Source organism: Balaenoptera ricei, chromosome 7 (genome assembly GCF_028023285.1).
Source record: "Balaenoptera ricei isolate mBalRic1 chromosome 7, mBalRic1.hap2, whole genome shotgun sequence".
Taxonomy (NCBI): domain Eukaryota; kingdom Metazoa; phylum Chordata; class Mammalia; order Artiodactyla; family Balaenopteridae; genus Balaenoptera; species Balaenoptera ricei.
In genome coordinates this window covers 119,441,912-119,465,005 of record NC_082645.1, presented here as the reverse complement: position 1 = coordinate 119,465,005, position 23,094 = coordinate 119,441,912, and the positions used below count along the sequence as shown (strand labels likewise).

At 44.8% G+C, this 23,094-nt stretch overlaps 1 protein-coding gene across 7 annotated transcripts in view; it reads right to left on the bottom strand.

The window, feature by feature from the left end:
• The window catches only part of TRAF3IP1 (TRAF3 interacting protein 1), a 64,834-nt gene continuing 41,740 nt past the window's right edge, over positions 1–23,094 (bottom strand). For 6 of the 7 annotated variants that reach the window (XM_059929078.1, XM_059929079.1, XM_059929080.1 and 3 more), the window contains 2 exons: positions 1,612–1,835; positions 1–1,139 (listed from right to left, as the gene is read on the bottom strand). In XM_059929078.1, coding sequence (XP_059785061.1) covers positions 974–1,139; positions 1,612–1,835 — 390 coding nt within the window. In that variant the 3' untranslated portion in view covers positions 1–973. Of the gene's footprint in view, positions 1,140–1,611; positions 1,836–10,423; positions 10,818–23,094 lie in introns of those variants that run through there. The other variant, XM_059929085.1, reaches the window with a different exon arrangement.

The following is a 23,094-nucleotide window of genomic DNA, read 5'->3' as shown; positions in this document are numbered from 1 at the left end:
AAAAAAAAAACTTTTGCTTTAAAAAAACAATTTCCAAAAAAATGCTAACATTAAAAAATTTTGCAAATCCACGTATCCTTTTAAGTCTTCCTTTTGCAGTTTTCCCTAAGCTACCTGTCTCTCAGGTGCACAGGTGCTTACACCTGTGCGAAGGAAAAGGCATGATGCCGAAGCCTCGGAGAGCAAGCCCCTCTTCTGGAGAGAATGAGGCAAGTGACACAACTGTGCACGTGGCAAAAACCCAGGGGCAAAATGTTGAAGAAAGTGAGGATACAGCCTGTGACAATCTCATGTCCAGACGATGTCCATGAAGGCCATACTCAAATCTTTTTAAATGTATGAACTTTAAGGGCTGGAAATATAAGCAAAAGATAAAAGGGACCAGTAAGAAAATTACATAAAGTGTATGCAATTACAAAGAGGTTAAAAATTAAAGTTCGTGCGTACCTTATAAAGATATGGGCCGAAATTAACCCTTTTCAAGTGGAAATGAGCTAAAAATATAATTCATTCATTTTCAGGCTTCATTGGATTTATGAAGCTCCTATCAAAAACTACAGCCATCCTTCACTCAGTGCTTGACTCACAGAAGTCCTGTCACTAGACTCAAGAGTCTGAAATCACGGACTCCTGCATCCCTGGCTGTGCCAGCACCACTTACCTGCTGGAGAATCTGGCACAGAACTGAACAGCCTACGGCGGAAATACAAAGAACAGGCTTGTAAAGAAACTTTTCACGCAGGCATTTGCAAGAGCTATTTATAACTAGCAAGTATTCTAGCCAGAGGAAGGTAGGAAAACATGGTCTTTCATACACTGAATATGCCTTAAGCTGTAAAGCTCTGAAAATTAGTTGGATAACCTTGTAAACTGTTCATTGTCTTCAAACTGAAACGTAAGGAGTAAGGATGTTCTAGCCTCCTTTTTACGTGCAAACTGAGGACCACCTTTAGTCTCTGAAACGTTTGAGCTTTCACCTTCTGGAACTCAAATTGATACTATGTACCATTTTCTGAATTTTCTCTTCATTCTTTAGAATACTGGCCTTCACAGCACAGATCTTGTCCTGCTGGTCTCTGACCAGCTGCTCCAGCTCCGCCAGCTCCGCCTTCAAGGGCTCCACGGCACAGTCTGTGATGCTGACGGAAAACAAAGCCAGTGGCTCATAAATATCTTTCTCATTTTACATTTGCTTCTTAATTAAAACAATGGACGACAACAAAAGTGAATTAGTCATTGCATCCAAAGAAAAAGGGTAAAAATATAAACGTACTCTTTTAGAGTGAAAAATTAATAGTTTCAAATTACAGTCACAAGGCTTTGGGGATTTCGATAAGATACATGAAAAATATGGTACCCAAACTGCAAAGTTTGCTGTCTGTTTTAATGTCTAAATCTCGTTTTTGAACACTGACTGCAGATCTTTTCTAACTGCTACAAAGAAATGCACGTTAGGCTATGAACGAAAAAGAAAAAGCAACGTGTTTCCTTCGGGGGAGGAGGTAAGAAAGCGAGGGTCGAGAGGCCGTGGGCTCTCGGAGCGCTCCCCCTGGGCTGCGGGCACACGTGCGCCCCGGCCCGCTCGCCGGCCCGCCCCTCCCCGGCCCCCACCTCCGCTCCGCCTGCAGGGCCTCGGCGTGCTGGCGGCTCTCGCTGCGCCACAGCTGCAGCTCCTGCTGCATGGCGTCCACGTCCTCCTGGAGGTAGTCCATGATCTTGCCCAGGGGCAGCGCGCTCCTGCACAGGCTCTGGATGGACCCACGGAGCTTCTCTATCTCCTTGGAGACTATGTCCTTCTCCTTCTTCCACGCCGACTCAAAGACGAGCAGCTTCTCCTACGGTCAGTGGGAGGAGAGTGAAGAGAGAGCAACATCCTTACTCCTAAGGCAGGACAGGGCCTGCTAAGGGCGGAAGGGGCATGGGCGTGGGGACAGCGCCGGTTCGGGACCCACCGGGCTGTGGGGCACTGCTTCACGCCTGTGACCGTGAGGCTAGGCCAGCAGTGGCCCCGGGGTGCCAAGCCCTGTGTGAGCACGTCAGCAGCGCCCCGTAAGGGCCTGTCCCTGGAAGGCTGTCCGAGGGGCACATTTCTGTAGGGTACGATTTTCATTTCCCAACTGACCAGAAACTTACTGCCGTTATTGTTACAAAAGCTCAGGCAGGGCCACTGATGATCTTCCCAAACCGTCTGGCGGGAAGGGGACCTGGCCCTGCATCTCACTCCTCGATGCACCACCTTCCCAGCTCAAACGACTCTGCAACCCAGCCTGCCAGGCCAGAGGAGGGCAGCCACCAGCCGAGGAGAGCAGGACCGCTTGGTGGAGAGAGGGAGGTACGGTGTGCGGACGGAGGGCGCGGCCAACGGCAGCGCGGGGGCAGCAGGTGAGGTCGAGGAGGGCTGGCCTGCGCTGGCTGGTGCGGAGGTTATGGGGCCTGGGGCCCCGGTGGGCATCGAGGGTGCAGGATGGGCGGGGGAGGGGCTCGTGCAGCAGCAGGCGAAGGAGGTGACGATGGAGGTGAGCAGGGAGCTTCATTCAGTTTTGGCCAGGAGTTCTTGGGCTCTTTGACAAGCAATGTTTAATTCCCTTCATATGAGGTTTTACCACAGACATCTCTGAATTTCAAAAACTGATTGGGATTGACAGGTATACAGTGATGTGTATAAAATTGATGACTGATTAAAAAAAAAAAAAAAAGAATTAACAAGCAGTTTGGCTCGGGAAACCTTTCCTGGGGAAATGAACACTGTTTAGCAAGTCCCCCCTGGTGCTCCCACTCCACACAGGCTGACTAAATGTCCCTGCTTTACCCACTGACACTATGAGTCAGAGGCATTAAGTTATAATTAATCAACGTCTTGTTTTATTTTTAAACTTCTTTTATTAAGTTAGATAACCGCTTGTGTCACTTCTAATTCCGGTTTCAGACCGTAGGCCCCAGGAGGGCAGGAACCCTGCGTCTGGCCCATATAAGTGCTCCTTAAATATTTGCCAAATGAACAGATGAAGTGAACAAGTAATTTATGAGTCAAGATCCTAGCCCCACCACGTCCTGGCCTTTGGCAAACACATGGAAAGCCTTAACATAATGCCTGGCACATAGAAAGTGTTAAGTACGCAGGACTACAAATAAAAGGCCAAGCTCATAGAACTAATAAGTGAGTTCTGCAAGGTTGCGGGATACAAGATAAACATACAAAAATCAACTGTGTTTCTATTTACTGGCAATGAACACACGGATACCAAAATTAAAAATACAATGCCATTTATAATTGCTCAAAAAAAAAGAAATACTAGGTGTAAATCTCACCAAATATGTATAGAACTTGTATACTGAAAACTACACAATGTGGATGAAATAAATCAAAGGAGATCTAAAAAGAGAGAGCCATACCCTGTTCATCAATTGCTAGATTCAACATAGTAAAGATGTCAATTCTCCCCAAATTGATATATAGGTTTAATACAATTCCTACCAAAGTCCCAAATTCTCTGTAGACATGGACAGGATTATCCTAAAACTTATACAGAAAGGCAAAGGAACTAGCATAGCTAAAACATTTTGAAAAAGAAGAAATAAGAGGGAAGAATCAGGCTACCCAATTTCAGGACTTCCCAGATAGCTACAGTAATCAAGACAGGGTGGTACTGGCAGGATGGACACACAGATCAATGGAACAGAACAGAGAATCCAGAAACAGATCCTCACAAATATGCCCAACTGATTTTTTGACGAAGGTGCAAAAGCAATCCAGTGGAGGAAACATAGCCTGTCAACATAAGGCACTGGAGCAACTGGACATCCACAGGGAAAAATGAACCTTGATCTAAGTCTCACATCTTGTACAAAAATTAACTCAAAATGGATCACAGACTTAAATATAAAACAGAAAACTATAAAACTTCTAGAAAAAAAGCTAGAAGAAAATCCTTGGGATTTAGGGCCAGGCAAAGAGTTCTGACCTGACACCGAAAGCATGATCAATTAAAGGAAAAACTGATAAACTGGACTTCATCAGAATTAAAAACTGTCGCTGGGCAAGAGACCCTGTTGAGAGCATGCAAGACAGCCTAGAGAGTGAGAAGACATATGTTCAAACCACAGACCTGGTGAAGGACTAGTGCCTAGAATGTAAAAACTCTCAAAAGTCAACAGCAAAAAAAGCAATCAAATTAGAAAATGGACAAAAGAACAGACATTTCACCAAAGATGATATACAGAAGGCCACCGAGCACGTGAAAAGATGTTCAAAATCATTACCGATTAAGGAAATGGAAATCAGAACCACAATGAGATAACACTCCACACCCATCAGAATGTTTAAAACAAAAAACAGCGACCACACCAAATGCTGGGAAGGGTGCAGAGAAACTGGATCCCTCATTCACGGCTGGTGGGAATGTAAAATGGTACAGCTGCTCTGGAAAACCGTTTGGCAGTTTCTTTAAAAGCTAAACATGCAACTGCCATACAACCCAGCAATTGTACTCCTGGGCACTGATCCCAGAGAAGAGAAGACATGTTCACACAAAAACCTGTACAGGTAGGTTTACAGAAGCTGTATTCAAAGGAGCCAAAAATTGGACACAACCCAGATGCCCTTCAAGGAGTGAGTAGTTAAATAAACTATGCTACATCTGTATCATGGAATACTACTTGGCAATAAAAAGGAATGAACTGTTGATTCACACAACAACGTGGACGGACCTTGAGTGAGTTATGCTGAGTGAAAAAAGCCAGTCTCAAAACTTACATGCTGCGGGCTTCCCTGGTGGCGCAGTGGTTAAGAATCCGCCTGCCAATGCAGGGGACACGGGTTCGAGCCCTGGTCCGGGAAGATCCCACATGCCGCGGAGCAACTAAGCCCATGCGTCATAACTACTGAGCCTGTGCTCTAGAGCCCGTGAGCCACAATTACTGAGCCCGTGTGCCGCAACTACTGAAGCCCGCGCGCCTAGAGACCATGCTCCGCAACAAGAGAAGCCACTGCAATGAGAAGCCCGCGCACCACAACGAAGAGTAGCCCCCACTCGCCACAACTAGAGAAAGCCTGCGCGCAGCAATGAAGACCCAACACAGCCAAAAATAAATAAATGAAAATTTAAAAATTAAAAAAGAAAAAAACTTACATGCTGCATGATTCCATTTATATAACATCCTTAAAATGATAAAACTATAAAAATGGAGAACAGATTAGTGGTTGCCAGGGGTTCAGGACGGGGTGGGGTGGAAGGTAGAGGGTGGACTGTGGTTATACAAGGGCAACAAGAGGGATCCTTGTGATGATGGAGATGTTGTATCTTGACTGTATCAAGGTCAGCATCCTGGGTGTCATACTGCACTCGGTTTTGTAAGATGTTATCAGTGGGAAAAACTGAGTAAGGCATCCCTGGGATCTCTCTATTATTTCTAACAACTGCATCTGAATCTACAGTTATCTCAAAATAAGTTTAATTAAAGAAAAAAGGTAGTAGCTATAAAAATGCTTTTAAATTAAAATGCTAAATGACTAAAATGAATCAGTACAATGACAAACGACTTCCCAGGAAAAACTGTGTTGTCTTTATTATATTGACTACTTACTGACTTAGTTGAGACATTTAAAATTCTATTTAAACCCACTCATAATGATTATTAAGTAATTCCTATGTATCTGGCATCACGTTGTCTCTAACACAAAACCGTTGAGGGCACAGAACTTAGGATGGAGACTAACAGGCACGACGTCTTGCAAAATCGGCAAAAGTCCCAACGTGGATGAAGACAGTAAGGGGTCATCTGTCAAAGTCCTTCATGTTTCTGTGGCACAGAACCAAGCAGGATTTGGAGCACTAATCTTAAAAGTCATAATTTTACTTTTAAGAGCCTAAGAATTTTAAACAAGATACATTTGGGCTTGGTTTATGATAGTCGGGAGAGGCTTTTATTATTGCTGCAAAATATCAAAATTCTGGCATTTTTCTAACTTTCACTTAATTAAAGTGGCAGGTGGGGTGGATAAGTCAAGCACTGATCATGTGCTGTACAAGCACCCTCCACCGACGACAGCCTCTGATTTACACATAGCTTCTACTGCTGTATCAGCAACTTTCCAGACAAACACAACCATTACAAACCCTTGTTTTACAGACTTTTAATATGTACAACAGTAGAATTTGAGAATCCACCACCATACTCACCACACAGGAATTAGTCACATGAACTATGCTTAATTTTTGAAAATGGAAGAGCAAAAAATAACAAAACTGTATCATGACCCAAAATAGTACCTAAAACCGCCTAGAACACCGGAGGGCCCGTGGGCGAGGCGCGAGCGGTCGGGAGCGTGTGCTCTGCGGGGCCCGAGCCCGTCCCAGCCCGCCTCACCGCCTCCCAACTTTACGGCCTCGGGAGCTTGCCGTGACCTCTCTGTACCTCGGTTTCCTCACCATAAAATGGAAGTAATAATATTTACCCTGCAGGTCGGATTAAATGGGATAACATAAAATAAGCAGCTCAGTGCCTCGCACAGAGTGAGCCCTCGATGAACGGTAACCATTCTCATAAATTTCTCCACCATGAAGGACGAAACTGCGAGGCCTGCAGGCGCAGCTGGCGAGGTCCCGCTTCAGTGCAGGCGCCACAGCTCGAGGCACGGCGGAAGGCCGACAAATATGCTGGCATACTGTCAGCACCAACCAACAAGCTGTACGTCCAGCTTCAGGCAGACAAGTTCTTTCACCGAAAAATCATTTGCCTTCCTTCCTGACACATCCCCTTCCCCATCGCCACTTTATAAATAACCCAAACCATGAAATTAGCCCTTAAAAATCTTTACCGAAAGACTGCAGTGCTGAGCTCGGAGATCCGCTCTGAGCGACGCGGCACAGCCTGCAGCTCCTGCGTGTGGCTTGCCCCGGGATCAGCTGCTACAGGTGACACAGAGGGGCGGCAGCTGTGTGTCACGGGCACGCATACCCGCCCTCCCGCCTGGCTGGCCCTCCTCCTGATGCAGGCTGCAGACTATCTGCTCAGCTGGCAGCGTCTGGCCGGCCACTTCGCACGCGCGCTTCAGAGACAGCGACTTTCCAAGAGTTTTCAGGTGAACAGTTACTCCTGGGACTTAACATTATTTGCATTTACCACACACATACTTGTCCCCAGAACTGTGGGCATTTGTGTTTACAGTGATTTTTAAATTTATAATGATTTATTATTATAAGTCATACACATAAAAACTGCTGACCTCCGAGATTTGTTTCTTTAAATTTCAACTGCAATGCTTCAGGGCAAAAAAGTACTATTGTTAAAATAATGCTTGAAAGCCTGACCCTTAGATTCTGCTAGAAGTCTCTCAGAAGCGGGATCTGGGGTACGACACTGCCCTCCACTCCGCCGCTGATCTGAGGGGTCACGGACACTCCTGAGCAGAGCTCTACCCTACGTGAAGCCAACCCGATAAACAAAGGCCTGATTAATTGCGGAGGGGGGTAAAAAAAATCAAAGAGTGTGAGTATTTGCTTTAAATAACATACTCTCCCATGACTTCAGGAAGCAATTTATACACAACCTGTCAAAAGTTCATTTTCTTCATAAACCGAGGAATGCCTGCATCCAAGTTACATGAGAAAAGCAGAGACCCACAGAATAATGATTCCAAGCGTCCTGTTCATCCAGAAATACTCCATCACCAAACTTCTCTGTAAACCACACATTCATTTCTAGTGTGGGTCAAACTGGTATCTTGAACGCACAGTAAAACAGTCTGGAATCAAACACTTTAACCTTTACACACACACAGAAAAGCACCTAAGACATAAATGAACGGTTTAACAAAATGATAAAGTGACACCTGCAGCCATCATCTGGGTGAGGAAAGCAAACCCTGCCAGGGTCCCCAAAGCCCAAAGTCACTGTCAGTCTGCCGTCCCTGGTGTTCGAGTCCCGGGTCTGCATGACGGGCTCTGCTGTTTGCTGACCCGTGTGCCTGTCCTATGTGCACGGGACAAATGGAATCACACATGTATCTGCATGCGTTGGCCTCTGTTGCTCAAAGCTGTACTTGAGAATCAACCACGTAATTACGAGCACATGCGTTCTGTTCATCTGCATTGCTGAATGGCTATGTCATCATATGAATACACCATGATTTATCCAACCACTCCACTGCTGGTGGACACTTGGGTGATTCTTGGTCTGGGGCCATGACAAACAAGGCAACTCGGAACAATCTTATTACATTTGTCCTAACACACAAAGGCACAGGATTCTCCACGGCATGCAACAAGAAGTGGCATTGCTGGGTCAACGGGTACGTATGTCACACAGTTTTCCAAAGTGGTTGTACCAATTTACATCAAATATTTTTCACAAGCCAGTATTTTACTTCTGTGCATATACAAGAACATCGACTCCGATGGCATTTCCACAATCTGACAGCTGCGGGTATAACTACTGAACACTGGCAGCAGAGGGAAAACCACCGGTCCAAGTCAGGGACATGCTGCTCAAAACAACCTCCCAGCTGGTAAAATCTGCTCACTGCAGCCACTACGGATAAGAAATAAACACGAGCAGGAAGCTTTTAGAACGTATGTATGAGAAGCTACACAGTGTGAGGTTCACTGATGTCCTACCTGTGCGACTGTCTACATAGTCTTGGGCAAGATAACTCTTGTGCCTCAGTTTCCTAACCTAGAAAATGGGGATGACACCTATCTCATAAATTACTGTGAGGATTAAATGAAGTGATGTATGCAATTCCTTAGGGATAGTAAGTGCTCTATCAATGTCAGCTGTCGTTATAATTATTATATTGTCTACGACTGAGAATATCCGATGGGTAAGCTTCTACAGGAGAAGAAATGCATATAAGGAACCACCTAGGACCTGGTGCAGAGAAAAATCAAAAGATCATTAAATGTTAGCTACTTCTACAAACATTAATGTCCTTGGAAAGGAATGAGGAACCCTCTCGGAAGGCTGGTGTGTGAGATAAGAGTACGGAGGCTTGGCGTGGGGTCACTGCGGCTGAAGCCAAAGGTTAGCGCACAGAACAGAGAAGATGTACCTTCAGCCTGGCCTTTCGGACTGACCTGAAAATGGAAAGAATTTAAAAATCATCTTGTCACGTGGAGGACTGACCATACTGACACTAACAAAGCAGGCAACAGGGAAATGTAGAACTCAGATCCCCAGCTAAAATGATCCCTTCTCTACTTAAAGTAATGAAAGTAAGTTAAGAATATGACATTACTGGCCTAAACCTGGTCCTTTCAAACATATTTATGAAAGACTATTCTCATATATTTATGCTTTCAGAAAAACTTTAGAATATTCCCTGCCAAATTCCAAAACATCCATTGAATATTTACTGGAATTGCATTAAACTTACAAGTTAACTTGAGAGAAGTGACATCTCTATACTACTGAGTTCCCATCCAGAACCACAACGTCTCTCTCGACTTTTTCCAGACCTTTTATATTTCTTGGTAAAATTCTGTGGCTTCTCAATACAGTTACTATAAATTCTTATTAAATGCACACATGCCTTGGAAACTCACATTTTTGTTTCCAGTTCTGGATGGGGGACTTGATATACATTGTTTCCAACTGGTTATTGCTGACATATAGGAAAAATACTGACTTCTGTGTATTTATTTTGTCACTGGCCACCTTATAAATTTTTTAAATAGTTTTAACTTTTAGGGGGTTGATTGACTTGGTAGACTGTTGTCATCTTCAGATGATGGTGACCCTGTCTCCTTTCCAGAATTCAACCTCATTTCTTTTTGCACCAGTTAGACCCTCCAGAATATCTCAGCCATCCTTGTTCCTGAATTCCATGGAAACACCTGCAGCCCCTCCCTGTTGTGTAGGATGCAGACTGCTCGATGCAGGTACTCCTCCTCCTGTGGCCAGAGGTACCTTCCTGCCCCTCGTTCACTGCAAGCTTGTAGCAATAATGGACGTTGAATTTTATATGTGCCATTTATTCTTGAGAGACAACCCACTCACTAGTGATTTTACCTGAGACACAACACACTCACTAGTGATTTTATTTGGTTCAAGAATAATTTCTTGGTTAAATGTAAGGTAAGTAAGCTAAGTTTAAAGGATGCTACAACCGCTGACTTGCATTTTTTTTTTAACTGAAACAACTGACTCTTTCCTGGATGTGGCAGCCCGAAAGAAGAAGAAACACTGACTATTAAAGAAAATGGACAAAAATATATTTATCCACTAGGGAATAGAGTTTCCATTCCTAGAGTGTATTCTATTTCACTATTAATCATATAATAAAACATATGCTTTAGAAAAAAATAAGATTAGGAATTCGTAACCATGAACCTTTATTTTTGTATTTCTTTATCTTTGTTTAAATCTCTAAAATTCATTCTAGCTGGAGATTTTTAGGATTCTGCAATTCTTTTAAGCTACACCAAGTAGATTCTGCCCAAATAACAAAACTGAAACCGAACTAGGGAACAACTATAAAACAGAACACAATGTCAGGGGCACCCATGCTCAGGAGACGGACGAAGGCAGTGGACGGCTCAGAGCCGGACAGGGGGACACTCGGGCCGCCAGCCCGCTCTCGCCCCGCTCTCGCTCCGCTCTCCACGTGGGGACCATCTCCCGACTGCGGCACAGAGTAGGGGCCACCAAGCTTTGGGGACTCCACCACAGGGCAGCGGATGTGCTGACTCTGCAGGCAGCGAGCCCTTGGAGAAGGCCGTCTTAGGCGATCACTCACGATGGGAGCCTCTGTGGAAACCCAGGTTTCCGCGGAGAGGTCTGGCACACCACCAGAGCAAAACAATCCAAGTGTGGATGCACTGGAGACAGAAAGAGAAACAGCCTGACTTCACCCGTGGTGTCACTCCTCCCCGAGGCGGAACAGCTTAGGGACAAGAGAGACCACCACGGCCTGTGATTTCTCCCGAGGGGGACAGTGAGAGCGCCGCAGTGGGCACTCCGCTTCCCCAGCTGTGCGGGAAGCTGCCGAAGAGGCTCCTTTCTCTCTCGCCCCAGCCAGAGTCGTGAGCTGCACGCCTGGGGGGGCTCGGAGTGGCTGGGAGAGTGGCAGGTAGCTAAACTGATGCAGATCCTACTACCCCCACTGCAGACTCCACCAACAAGTCCGCCTACGAGCCGCTGGGGACGCCTCACCTACGGACCCCCAGCTGGCCCATGGGTGCCCCCCCCAGCGCTCAGCGTGCCTCACCCACACGCACTCCCACCCTGTGGCCACTCCTGTGTGTGACCCCCACATGGTGAGAGCAAGCTCTGATGGACGGCTACTGAGCACGTGCAGAGAGCCAGCCTGAGTCTGTGGAGGGAGAGCCCACAACCTTCAGCTTGAGCTCCACTCCTGGGAAAAGAGAGGGAGGCTGTCATCACCCAGCCGGGAGCTGCAGGGAGGAGAGACAGCATAGAAGCTGAGGAATTCTGCTGAAGGAGGAAGCAAGAAACATGGAGCGAGCGTACGCATAGGAGATGAGAAGGCCTCAGAATCCCTAGCAGGGCTGGTGGAAATATTTATCACCCAAAGTCAGTTAGTAAAGATTGGAGGAGATGGCTGCTACTTCAGACCTGAAGACAGCAACATAAGACTCAAGGAACAAGGGGCTTCCCTGGTGGCGCAGTGGTTGAGAATCCGCCTGCCAATGCAGGGGACGTGGGTTCGAGCCCTGGTCTGGGAACATCCCACATGCTGCAGAGCAACTAAGCCCGTGCACCACAACTACCGAGCCTGCGCTCTAGAGCCTGCGAGCCACAACTACTGAAGCCCACATGCCTAGAGCCCGTGCTCCGCAACAAGAGAAGCCACCGCAATGAGAAGCCCACGCACCGCAACTAGAGAAAGCCTGCGTGCAGCAACAAAGACCCAACACAGCCAAAAATAAATAAATAAGATAAATAAATTTAAAAAAAAAGACTCAAGGAACATGAAAAATCAAGAAAACATGACACCACCAATACTCTTCCAGTAACCAATACCAAAGACATGGAGAGCTCCAATTTGCCTGATAAAGAACCCAAAATAGCTATTTTAAAGAAGTTCGATAAGCTGCAAGGAAACACAGACAGTTCAACAAATCAGGAAAATAATATAGAAAAAAAAATGAGAAGTTTAACAAAGAGATAGAAACAGAAATTCTGGAGCTGAATAACACAACCAGTGAAATGAAAAATGTGACGAGAGCATCAACACCAGAATGGTTCAAGCAGAAGAAGAATCTGTGAAGTAGAAGACAAGACCTTCAAAATTATCCTGTCTGGGGGGAAAAGAATGAATGAAAAAGAGTGAAGAAAGCCTACGTGATCAATGGGCACCATCAAGAGAAGCAATCTACAAATTACTGGAGTCCCAGAAGAAAAGAGGGAGAAAGGGGCAGAAAGCTTATTTAAAGGAATAATGGCTGAGGACTTCCAAATCTGGAAGAAGATTTGGACATCCAAGTTCACAAAGCTCACAGTTCATCGAACAAACTTCACCTAAGGAGATCTTCTCCAAGACACACAATAATAAAACTGTCAAAAATCAAAGACAAGAAGAGACTCTTAAAGCAGCAAGAGAAAAGCAGCTTGTAACTTCCAGCTATCCCCATAAAGCAATCTGCAGATCTGTCAGCAGAAACCTTACAGGCCAGGAAAGAGTGGGACAAAATATTCATAGAGATGAATGAAAAAACTGCCAACCAAGAATACTCTATCCAGCAAAGCTGTCCTTCAGAAATGAAGGAGAGATAAGACTTTCTCAGATAAACAAAAGCTGAGGGAGTTCATCACCACTAGATCTGCCTTATAAAAAATGCTGAAAGGAGCTCTTCAGGCTGAAACAAAAGGACACTAATTAGTAACATGAAAACATGAAAATATACAACACACTGGTGAAGATAAGTATACTGTCAAATTCAAAATACTCTAATACTGGCCCTTTGCCTTCCAAGATGGCCCACACTCTGCCTATGAAGTGTGTATCTCCCTGAATAAACCTGCTTTCACTTTAAAAATAAATAAATAGATAAATAAATAGGTGTATATATAAATACAATTATTTTTCTTGAAATGTAGTATTAACCAAATTCAAAACATTTCATCTGAAACAAAATGCTGATTTTGAAGGAAGCAATCTCAAGATGGGACCTCATAGTTCTTATGTCATGACATATAGTTACTCTTAGATTTATGGCCGTTAAATAAGAAGCCATAAAGTCTCAAAAATAGCATATTTGTTAACTGTAGACAATCCCGTGTAAATCGTGCCTTCTAAAGTGTCACAGACAGAGAAGAAATGTCACAAAGCCTTATCCACGTCTAGCGTTTCTGCTTAAGCCAAACGAAACAACAACAACAACAAAACTCTAGTACTGTAATGTGATGGAGATATTAACCACTTAACTCTAGTATAAAGGTTCGAGGAAAAAAGTATTAAAAATAACTAAAGCTACAATAATTTGTTAATAAATACACAATATAAAAAGAGGCAGATCACAATATCAAAAACATAAGGGGGAGTAAAAGGGTAGAGTTTTTGTATGCAATTGAAGTTAAGCTGTTACCAGTGTAAAATAGACTGTTATATCTATAAGATGTTTTATGTAAGCCTCAGAAAAAAACAAAGCCAAAAAAAAAAAAAGCAAAAAAAAGCAAAGCAAAAACCTACAGTAGATACACAAAAGATAAAGAGAAGAGAATCAAGGCATACCACTATGGAAAATCATGAATTCACAAAGGCAGGCAGAAAGAGAAGAAGAAAGGAACATGGGAATCAGAAAACAGCCAGAAAACAACAGGATGGCATTAGTAAGTCCTTACTTATTGTAATTACCCTACATGTAAATGGATTAAATTCTCCAAGCAAAAAGCATAGAGTGGACCCAGCAATTCCACTTCTGGGAACATACCTGAAGGAAATGAAAGCACCACGTCAAAGAGCCATCTGCAGCCCCATGTTTATTGTAGCTCTATTCACAGTAGCAAAGACATGGAAACAACCTAAGTGTCCATCAACAGATGAATGGATAAATAAGTTGTGGGATGGATGGATAGATAGTTATACACAGTGGAATATTATTCAGCCACACAAAGGGAAGAAATCCTACCATTTGCAACAACACAGGTAGACCCTGGGGCATTATGCTAAGGGAAATACATCAGGCGGAGAAAGACAAATACAGTATGATGGGGGTAAGGGGAGAAGGAATTGGAGGAAGATGGTCAAAAGGTACAAACTTCCAGTTATAAGACAAATAAGTACTGGGAATGTGATGTACAACACGATGGTTATAGCTAACGCTGCTGTACAGTATATATGAAAGTCGTTAGGAGAATAGATCCTAAGAGTTCTCATCACAAGGAAAAAATTTCTTCTTTTTTGTATCTATAAGAGAGGACGGATGTTAGCTAACTTGTTATGGCAATCATTTCACGATATATTTAAGTCAAATCATTACGCTGTATACCTTAAAAGTACACAGTGCTATATGTCAATTATATTTCAATAAAACTGGGAGAAAGAAGGCATAGCGTGGCTGGAAGGATAAAAAAAAACAAGACTCAAGTACCTGCTGCCTGCAAGAGACTCACTTCATCTCTGAAGATACACATAGGCTAAAAGTGAAGGGATGGAAAAAGATATTCCACAAAAATAGAAACCAAAAGAGAACAGGGGTATCTATACTTGTATCAGACAAAATAGAGTTTAAGCCAAAAACTGTAAGAAGAGACAAAAAAGGTCATTATATATAATGATAAAGGGGTCAGTTCATCAAGAGATTATAACAACCATAAATATATATGCATATATATATGCATACGCATTATAAATATATATGCACCCAACATCGGCACACCTAGGTATATTAAGCAAATACTAATAGGAGAGAGGAAGATAAACTCTTGGGCTCAAGCTGCCCCATCTGCCCTAGAAGTTCCATGGAAACAGAATTCTGAAAAAGTATCAAGCCTCCTACTGAGTCCTGTCATCAAGACAAGAAAACCAGTGGCCATTTTGTAAAGAGGACGGATGACTCTGGGAGAACCCTCAGACGACCAGACCAGAAGCGCCAGGCTCAACAGATGGAGAAAACTGGTATCAAGCACTCAGAGGAACTTAAATCTGAGAAGACATTCCCAGGACGGGCCCTTGCTTTCCATCCAAGGCATCTCCATGGCATCTCCATGGCTACAGCATTCACATTTAAGCATCAACTAATAAGTCTTCAGGGACATCAAAGTTATTAACATCCTTTTATGTCATTTTCATTACATCTCACATTCCTCTCATCTCTTTACAAGTCTGTATTTGTTATTTAGATTTCTCAGGAGCTCAAAGATTAAAAAGGTGTGTGCAGGCATTTCTCGTAAAATATTGTTAGGATGATCTCACTTTGGGGAAGGGGGGAGAGCCACGGGGTAAGTGAGTAAGCTTGGAGTGGCTAGGCTCATGCAAGCCGGGGCCAACAAGAAACAGTGCCTGCTCCTGACACAGCAACCTGGGCAGACGCACCGGCGAGGAACAGGCCCCACTCCCTGCATGTCAGCAAGAGGAAGAAGCTATAGCTGGAGCACACAGGCCACCAGGCAGGAGGTAGTGCACGCTCCCTACTGGTTAGGACGATGCTTTTAGACCTGCCTCAAGTCCATAGCTCCACAGCACCCCCACCCAAATGAGCCAGGTCCAAGAAGGACACTGCTACCACCCAGGGATGGAGGGAGTGGACGGGCTCTTTCCTCCCCGAGCATTGACCCCAGGTCTTCTAAGGGTTTAATGGGATCAGCCCTTGTGCACAGGAACCAGACGCGCAGGTTAAGCAACTCCTACCTCATCCCTCCAGGGATCAACGACCACCTGGAGCAGAAGCTTGAAGGCACCGTCTCATTCCTGGCTGTGCATCAGAATCAGCTGGGGAAGTTTTTAAACATACCCACACCAGGATCCTGCCCAAAGACTGACCTATGGGTCTGGGGCAGACCCAGTACCAATATTTAACAAGACCCTTTGGACAGGGCTAACGCACAGACTGTTTGAGCAGACGTACCTTAAGGAAATTTCAAAGGATACAGGGTTCTAAAGTTCACTTGCTTTATACTTTATAATCACCTCCCATGATGTAGGCAGTGGCAGCAAATGAATCTAAGTTTAAAAATATACTTTAAAAGTGTTTTTCTCTTTTCACTATCGTCTCTGGAAATGCCCATTAGTATTATTAAATTATTTTGCTTTTCCTTTCCATCCCTTTATTAACTAACTGAATTTGCTACTTTAAATGTCTTGCTAAAATATTTATCATTTTCTATTGAGCCTATTGCTCCAATCTGTCCTTATCATTCTGGCTCCAGTTTTATTTTTTTATATTTAGACTTCTAAATTCTTACCATATTTAATGGCTCTAAAAATACCAGATAAAATAATCACACCCAAATTAACCATTAACCCCAAAGGCAGTTACTGGGCTAAGACCCCAGTGAATTTCACGGTTGGCATGTGAAATGGAGAAGAAACCAACACTCAAACCTGTAACTGGAAGTAACAGGATATCAGAGGTCTTCAGCAGAAAATAAACGTCACAGAATTAATGATGAGCATTGGGCTAGGAGGAGCAAAGGAAACTCAAATAAAGGACGCTCAGGTCCCAGACCCGCTGAGGGCGCTGAGGACAGCGGCAAGAGGGCTGCAGGTGCCCTGCGGACACAGACGGCACCATTAGGTCTTCTGAAGCCGGGACTCATTATTCTTCGCTCCTCCAGCACTCAAGTCAGTCCAAAAACACATCCTACAATTCCAGTTAGCCACCGATGCCATGAAGAAAATAGCTGGGTCGGACACTCGTGGGTGAGGGGCTGGAGGGAGGACTGGTGTAGCCTGCAGGCAGGGGAGGCCTCTCTGAAGAGGCGACATGTGAGCGGGGACTTGAGCGGGGGTTTCTGTGACAGGTCCTGACACTGGCCACCTGGCCCGAGAGGCCAGAAGCCGCCTGCAGATAACCGTGGCCAGCAGCACAACCCAGGGTAGGAGGCGGCTTGCCCGCAGGAAAGCAAGCTGCTAATTACACCCTGACAACAGCCCCGCCCCGCCTCCTACAGACAGACAGACCGGGGGAGCGCAGAGGGGACAAACCTCAGCTCCGGGATCCCGCCGAGCCCCCGCAGGGCAGCTGCACCCAGTGTCCCTCCCAGGGCTTCCCGGGGGTGGGGGGGAGGGCAAGCTGACCCACGTGTGTAGGAGAAGGACCCCTACCCAGGCCTATGTGCCCCGCAGGCAAGAGCATGGCAACCTGTGACCGTCAGCAGCTGGGGACCAGGGAACCCTGTGAGCTCCGAGCTACTGGTTCTCAGGCTGTCGTCAGATAAGAAGTGAGCTCCTGCTTCTGACAGCAGCCCTGGGGAGAGGAGCCCCCGAGGGGACCAACCTCTGTCCGAGAGGAAGGAAGGGCACCCAGCCTCAAGGCTCCATCAAACCTCTGTGAACCAGATCACTCCTCTGACTTAAACTGTCTAGGGCACAGGAAAAAGACGAATTTTATAAAACCAACATAATCTTGATCGTAACACCTAACGACAATACAGAGACACATTCCAACAAACACTCCAGGTTAATTTCACTTGAATAAAGATACAAACTTCTATTTTAAAATAGTAGTAAATTGAATATAGTTCTGCAGTGGACAAATAATAGTCTATGACCAAGCAAAGGTTATTCTAGGAATGTAATAAGAACTGCTCAACATTAGGAATTCTATTAATATATGATCATCTCAACAGTTGCCAAAAAGATATTGGACAGCATTTAACATCCATTTCTGATTAGATGCCTAGAACAGTGCCCAGGATATGGCAGGTGATCAATAAATGGCTGGTGAGTGAATGAACACTGACTTTTTTTTTCTTTGGCTGCGCTGTGCACTGTGCGGGATCTTAGTTCCCTGAGCAGGGATGAACCCGTGCCCCTTGCAGTGGAATCGCGAAGTCTTAACCACTGGACCACCAGGGAAGTCCCGAATACTGACTTCTAAAACAAAATAACTTATAATCATAAAACAAGTTTAAATTAAGGTTTTTTTAAAAGGCTAAATAAAAACTAGTGACAAGTGTCCAACTTAAGAAATTAAAAAACAAAACAAAACAAAACAGAATAAACTCAAAGAGTAGAAGGAAGGAAATAAAGAAAACTTGAAATATCAGCAAGAAGTAAAATCAAAGATACGAAGTGAAGATCAACAAAGCCACAATTTGGTGGTTTTAAGAGAGTGACAGACAAATTTCTGTAAAATGTGATTAAATAAAAAAGGAAAAAGCACAAATAAGTAATATTATTAATTTAAAAAAAAACAACCTAGGGCTTCCCGGTGGTGCAGTGGTTGAGAGTCTGCCTGCCAATGCAGGGGACACGGGTTCGAGCCCTGGTCTGGGAGGATCCCACATGCTGCGGAGCAACTGGGCCCGTGAGCCACAATTACTGAGCCTGCGCGTCTGGAACCTGTGCTCCACAACAAGAGAGGCCACGATAGTGAGAAGCCCGCGCACCGCGATGAGGAGTGGCCCCCGCTTGCCACAACTGGAGAAAGCCCTCCCACAGAAACGGGGACCCAACACAGCCAAAAGTAAATAAATAAATAAATTTAAAAAAAAAAAAAAAAACAACCTAAACTACAAATAGAGCAATGTTTAAGAGTTCTATCAAAAGCTTTTTTGTGGGCTTCCCTGGTGGCGCAGTGGTTGGGAGTCTGCCTGCCAATGCTGGGGGCACAGGTTTGAGCCCTGGTCCGGGAAGATCCCACATGCCACAGAGCAGCTGGGACCGTGTGCCACAACTACTGAGACTGTGCTCTAGAGCCTGCGAGCCACAACTACTGAGCCTGTGTGCCACAACTACCGAAGCCTGCATGCCTAGAGCCCGTGCTCCGCAACAAGAGAAGCCACCGCAATGAGAAGCCCGCGCACCGCAACAAAGAGTAGCTCCCGTTCGCCACAACCAGAGAAAAGCCCGCGCACAGCAACGAAGACCCAACGCAGCCGAAAAATAAATAAATAAAATAATAAAATAAATAAATTTTTTTAAAAATGCTTTTTTGCAATAAGCTTGATAGTTTAAAAGAAATTAATAACCAGAACTGACTCAGGAAGAAATAGAAGCCTGAATACGCCCATAATTAATACAAAAATAAAAGCAGTAGTTTAAATTTTTCCCACAAAAGAAACACCACACTCAGATGGTTTCACATGTGAGTCCCACCAAATTGTCAGGAAATATATCATTCCATCATCTACAGTCTCTTCCAGAGAGAAGAAAAGGACACTCCCCAATTCATTCTTAACCTGGGGACAAAAACAAGACGAAGACGACATGAGGAAGAAAATCAGGGGCCCATTTCACCCACGAATATAAGTGGAAAAATACTAATCAGCAACTAGAATCTAGCAGTGGATAAAAAAGATAGCATATCATAGCAATGCTGGTTTTATACCAGGAATGTAAGAATAGTTTAATATGAGAAAAGCTGTAAATGATATTTATCAAATTTTAAAAAGACAATAGAATCATCTCAATCAATGCGGAAAGAACATTTAATAAAATCAACACCCTTTCAAGAAAAAAGCCCCATACTGGGGAAAAATCGTACTTTCTCAACTTGTTTTTGCTACAACAATATCAGGAAGGGGTAACTTCTAGAAGCATGTCCATTAAAAATCAGGAAGGAAACAAGATTGCTCACTCTCACTACTACTATTTCATTACTACCCCAGCCAGAGCAATTAGACCCTAAAAAGAAAACCGTGAGGACCGGAAAGGAGGAGGTGAAGCCGCCTTGACTCGAGGTGGCGCATGCGCTGGGGTCAGAAGGCCTGCGTGGGAGTCCCCGCTGCGTGCTGACCAGTCCCTTAGCCTCCTGGAGCCCCCCGTCTGCATCTCAATATCATCTACCTTAGTATCCAGTGGCTACTACAGCATAGACCACAAAAGCATCAATAGATGCATTTTGAAGATAATCAGTTTATCGAGGAAGCTGGTTATGAATCAAGAGCACTCCTACCTACCAGCAACAAACAGAAAACAGTTTTTAAACATACAGCACTTACAATAACTGAACGGACTCTGGAGTACCCAGACAGAATCTAACAAGAGATGTGCACAACCTCTACAGAGAAGATCCTCAGCATTTACGGAAAGACCCAAAAGAAGGCTAAATAAATGCAGAATCTTGTGCATGAACACGCCCACTGAACTCAAGAAGCTGGTCGTAACGTTTACATGGCAGTGGAAAGGGCCAGTAATAGCCAAACTCCCAGATGTGGGGCCTTATTATAAAGCTACAGGGACTGAAGCATGGTGGACAGGGCAGGGCCAGCGAGACAGTGCAGCCCACAGCCCGCAGGCTGGCCCACCGCCTGCTTTTCATACAGCCCATGAGCTGAGAATGGTGACCTTTCACTTTCTTAAACACTTGAAAAAATATTTAAAGAATAATACTCTGTGACACACACGAAACTCCTATAAAATTCACATTTCAGTGTCCACAAATAAAAGTTTATTTATGGATACGTTCATGTGCGTGTTGTCTACGGCTGCTTTCACTACAATGGCCACATTGAGTACTGGGCACGGACCGCACGGCTCTCATAGCCGAAAATATTTACTACCTGGCCCTTTACGGAGAAAGTTTGCTAGCCTCTCGTGTAGAGAATCCAGGAAGAGCCTTCATATACAGCAGAGGCAACATCACAGATCAGTGTGGAAAGGAGGAAAAACTGGGGGGAAAAAAACTGTAGCTCTACCTCAAGGAATACAGGAAAATCAACTCCACATGGATCAAGGACTTGAATGTCATAACAAAGCGTTAGTTTTTTAAAGAGAATAAATACCTTTCTGGCCTTAGAAGAGACAAGGATTTCTTAACGAAGACACAGAAAGCACTAATGATAAGGGATAAGACTGAGAAATTCGACTAGATTAAAATTAAGAAGTGAGTAATCAAGAGACACTGAAGAAGGACAAGGAAAAGCTGTGAATAAACGACGCCGTTCATGCGACTTGACCTCCCTTGACTCTCTACCCCACTACCTGCTATCGTGTTATTTTTCTATAAAACTGATGTTTTGAAAGCCGTCTTAAGGATTTCACATTTAATTCTGTAGCCCATTCAAATTCTCTTTGCTTAACTGGTTTTAATGTTCAATTTTAATTCATTTTGTTCACACCAATGATGCCCACTACAAACGTGTGAGCCACATACGTAACTTAACATTTTCTTCTAGTTTCGTTAAAAAAGGGAAAATAGGTGAAATTAACTTCAATTTAATTAACATTGTCCAAAATCTTGTTTCAACATGCAGTCAATATAAAAATTACTAACGAGATGGTTTCTGTCTTCTTTCCTTCTACATCTTCTAAACCCGCTGCGTCTGCTAAGCTTACAGCACACTTTTCAGCTCAGACCAGCCACTTCCGGGTGCCCAAATGCATCTGACCAGTAGCTCCTGCACTGGCCAGGCCTACCTTCCCCTTTCCAGAGGGGTGGGCTTGGGCTGCTTTTTTTGATCTCTTAGTTATCTAGATAAGACTGTATTTTAGGCAATCATTTTTTTCCAAGAAGAATCCAAGAGCAATATTTTTTGAGCCCTTGCATTATCTGGGTACGCCTTTCATTATTTCTGCATATGAGACGCCAACCTGACTAAATAATAAGAATCTTGGGTCAATCTGTTTCTCTCCAAATGCTATAACCACTATTATTATTCCATTTTCTTTGGGCATTTAGGGCTGCTGAGAAGTGTAGAAGCAAATCTGACTTTGGTTCCTTTGAAAAGAACCTACTGTTTCTTGCCCTACGGTATACCTATAGAATAGTTAAAAACAAACAAACAAACAAAACAACCCTCAATCCCAACAATACTGCCAGTATTGTGAGTTCTCTTTTTCCCCAGAACATAAAAACCCTTCTAAGTGCAGGCCCACCGCAGGTTAAGCTTCCTGCTTTTGTGAAAGTACCAAAGCACCTCTTAAAAAGCGCACTCTTATGTTTAACATCACACTAATCTAGGTCAGAAAACCATTTAAGCGTCATGCCTATCACACTCTACTCGGAAATCTGAATTACTGTTCAAACCACGAACTTCCAAGTTGTGGCAGAAAACCGCAGGGCAAGGGGGCTGTGCCGGCTCCCCACCACCCGGCGGCCCGCGGCCAGGCCGTCCGGGGCTTCGCACCAGGAGAGCTCCGCGGGAGGGGCTGGAAGCACCAGCCAGCGGTTAGCGTGGGGCTCCCGAGGCCGCTGCCCCTCCCGTTTATCTCATCTCTGCCAAGGGCTTCCTCACGCGTCAGCATTCCTTCTCCTCCTTGTCCCTCTTTCTCTTCTAACGTTTGTTCAGTAGCTCTGAAATTCACCTAGTCAACAGGTAACGATCACTTATGTCCAACACTATGCGAGCCACGGGAGGGGGAAATGAGACGCACGGGTCCTCACCTTAGGAGATTCCCTTCCGAGGGAACGTCAGGAAGTGGCCTTTCCCGGCCCCTTTCCCCCGAACCATTCCGCCCTGAAGCCATGAGGTGGGCAGAGCAAGGAAAGCATCTGCACGGGGTGGGAAGCCTCGGGGGCCCAGGGTGGGGAGGGGAAAGGGAGGAAGAGAGCAGCAGTCAGCGCAGGCTGCAGAGGGGGCACCCACGCGGGGAGACTGGCCAGCCCAGGAGTGACGGGGAGCTCGTCCACAGCGCAGCGGTCACACTGGTGTTCCGGCGAGGGCTGCTGGAACCCAAGGTGGGTGAAGAGCGCAGCCACACAGGCCAGGGGTGACAGCAGCAACGGGGACCGGTTACATGCAAGGGGGACTCATGTACAAGTTCATCTACAAAGGATAATGAGAGCCAGGTTTCACACTGTTGGAAAAGAGAAGTACAAATACAGCAACAGAAAACTGGAACACACACACACACACACACACACACTCACACACTTTTTCTCTTTAGCTCTGACCAGCGAGAGGGCCTGAGAGCAGAAACACTTCAAGAGCAGCGAGCACACCTAGTGAGCAGATCTCGGTTTCTAAAGACCCTTCTCCACTGCAAGGAACCAGGAGAAACGGCTCATGCCAGGGCTGAGGCGGGGA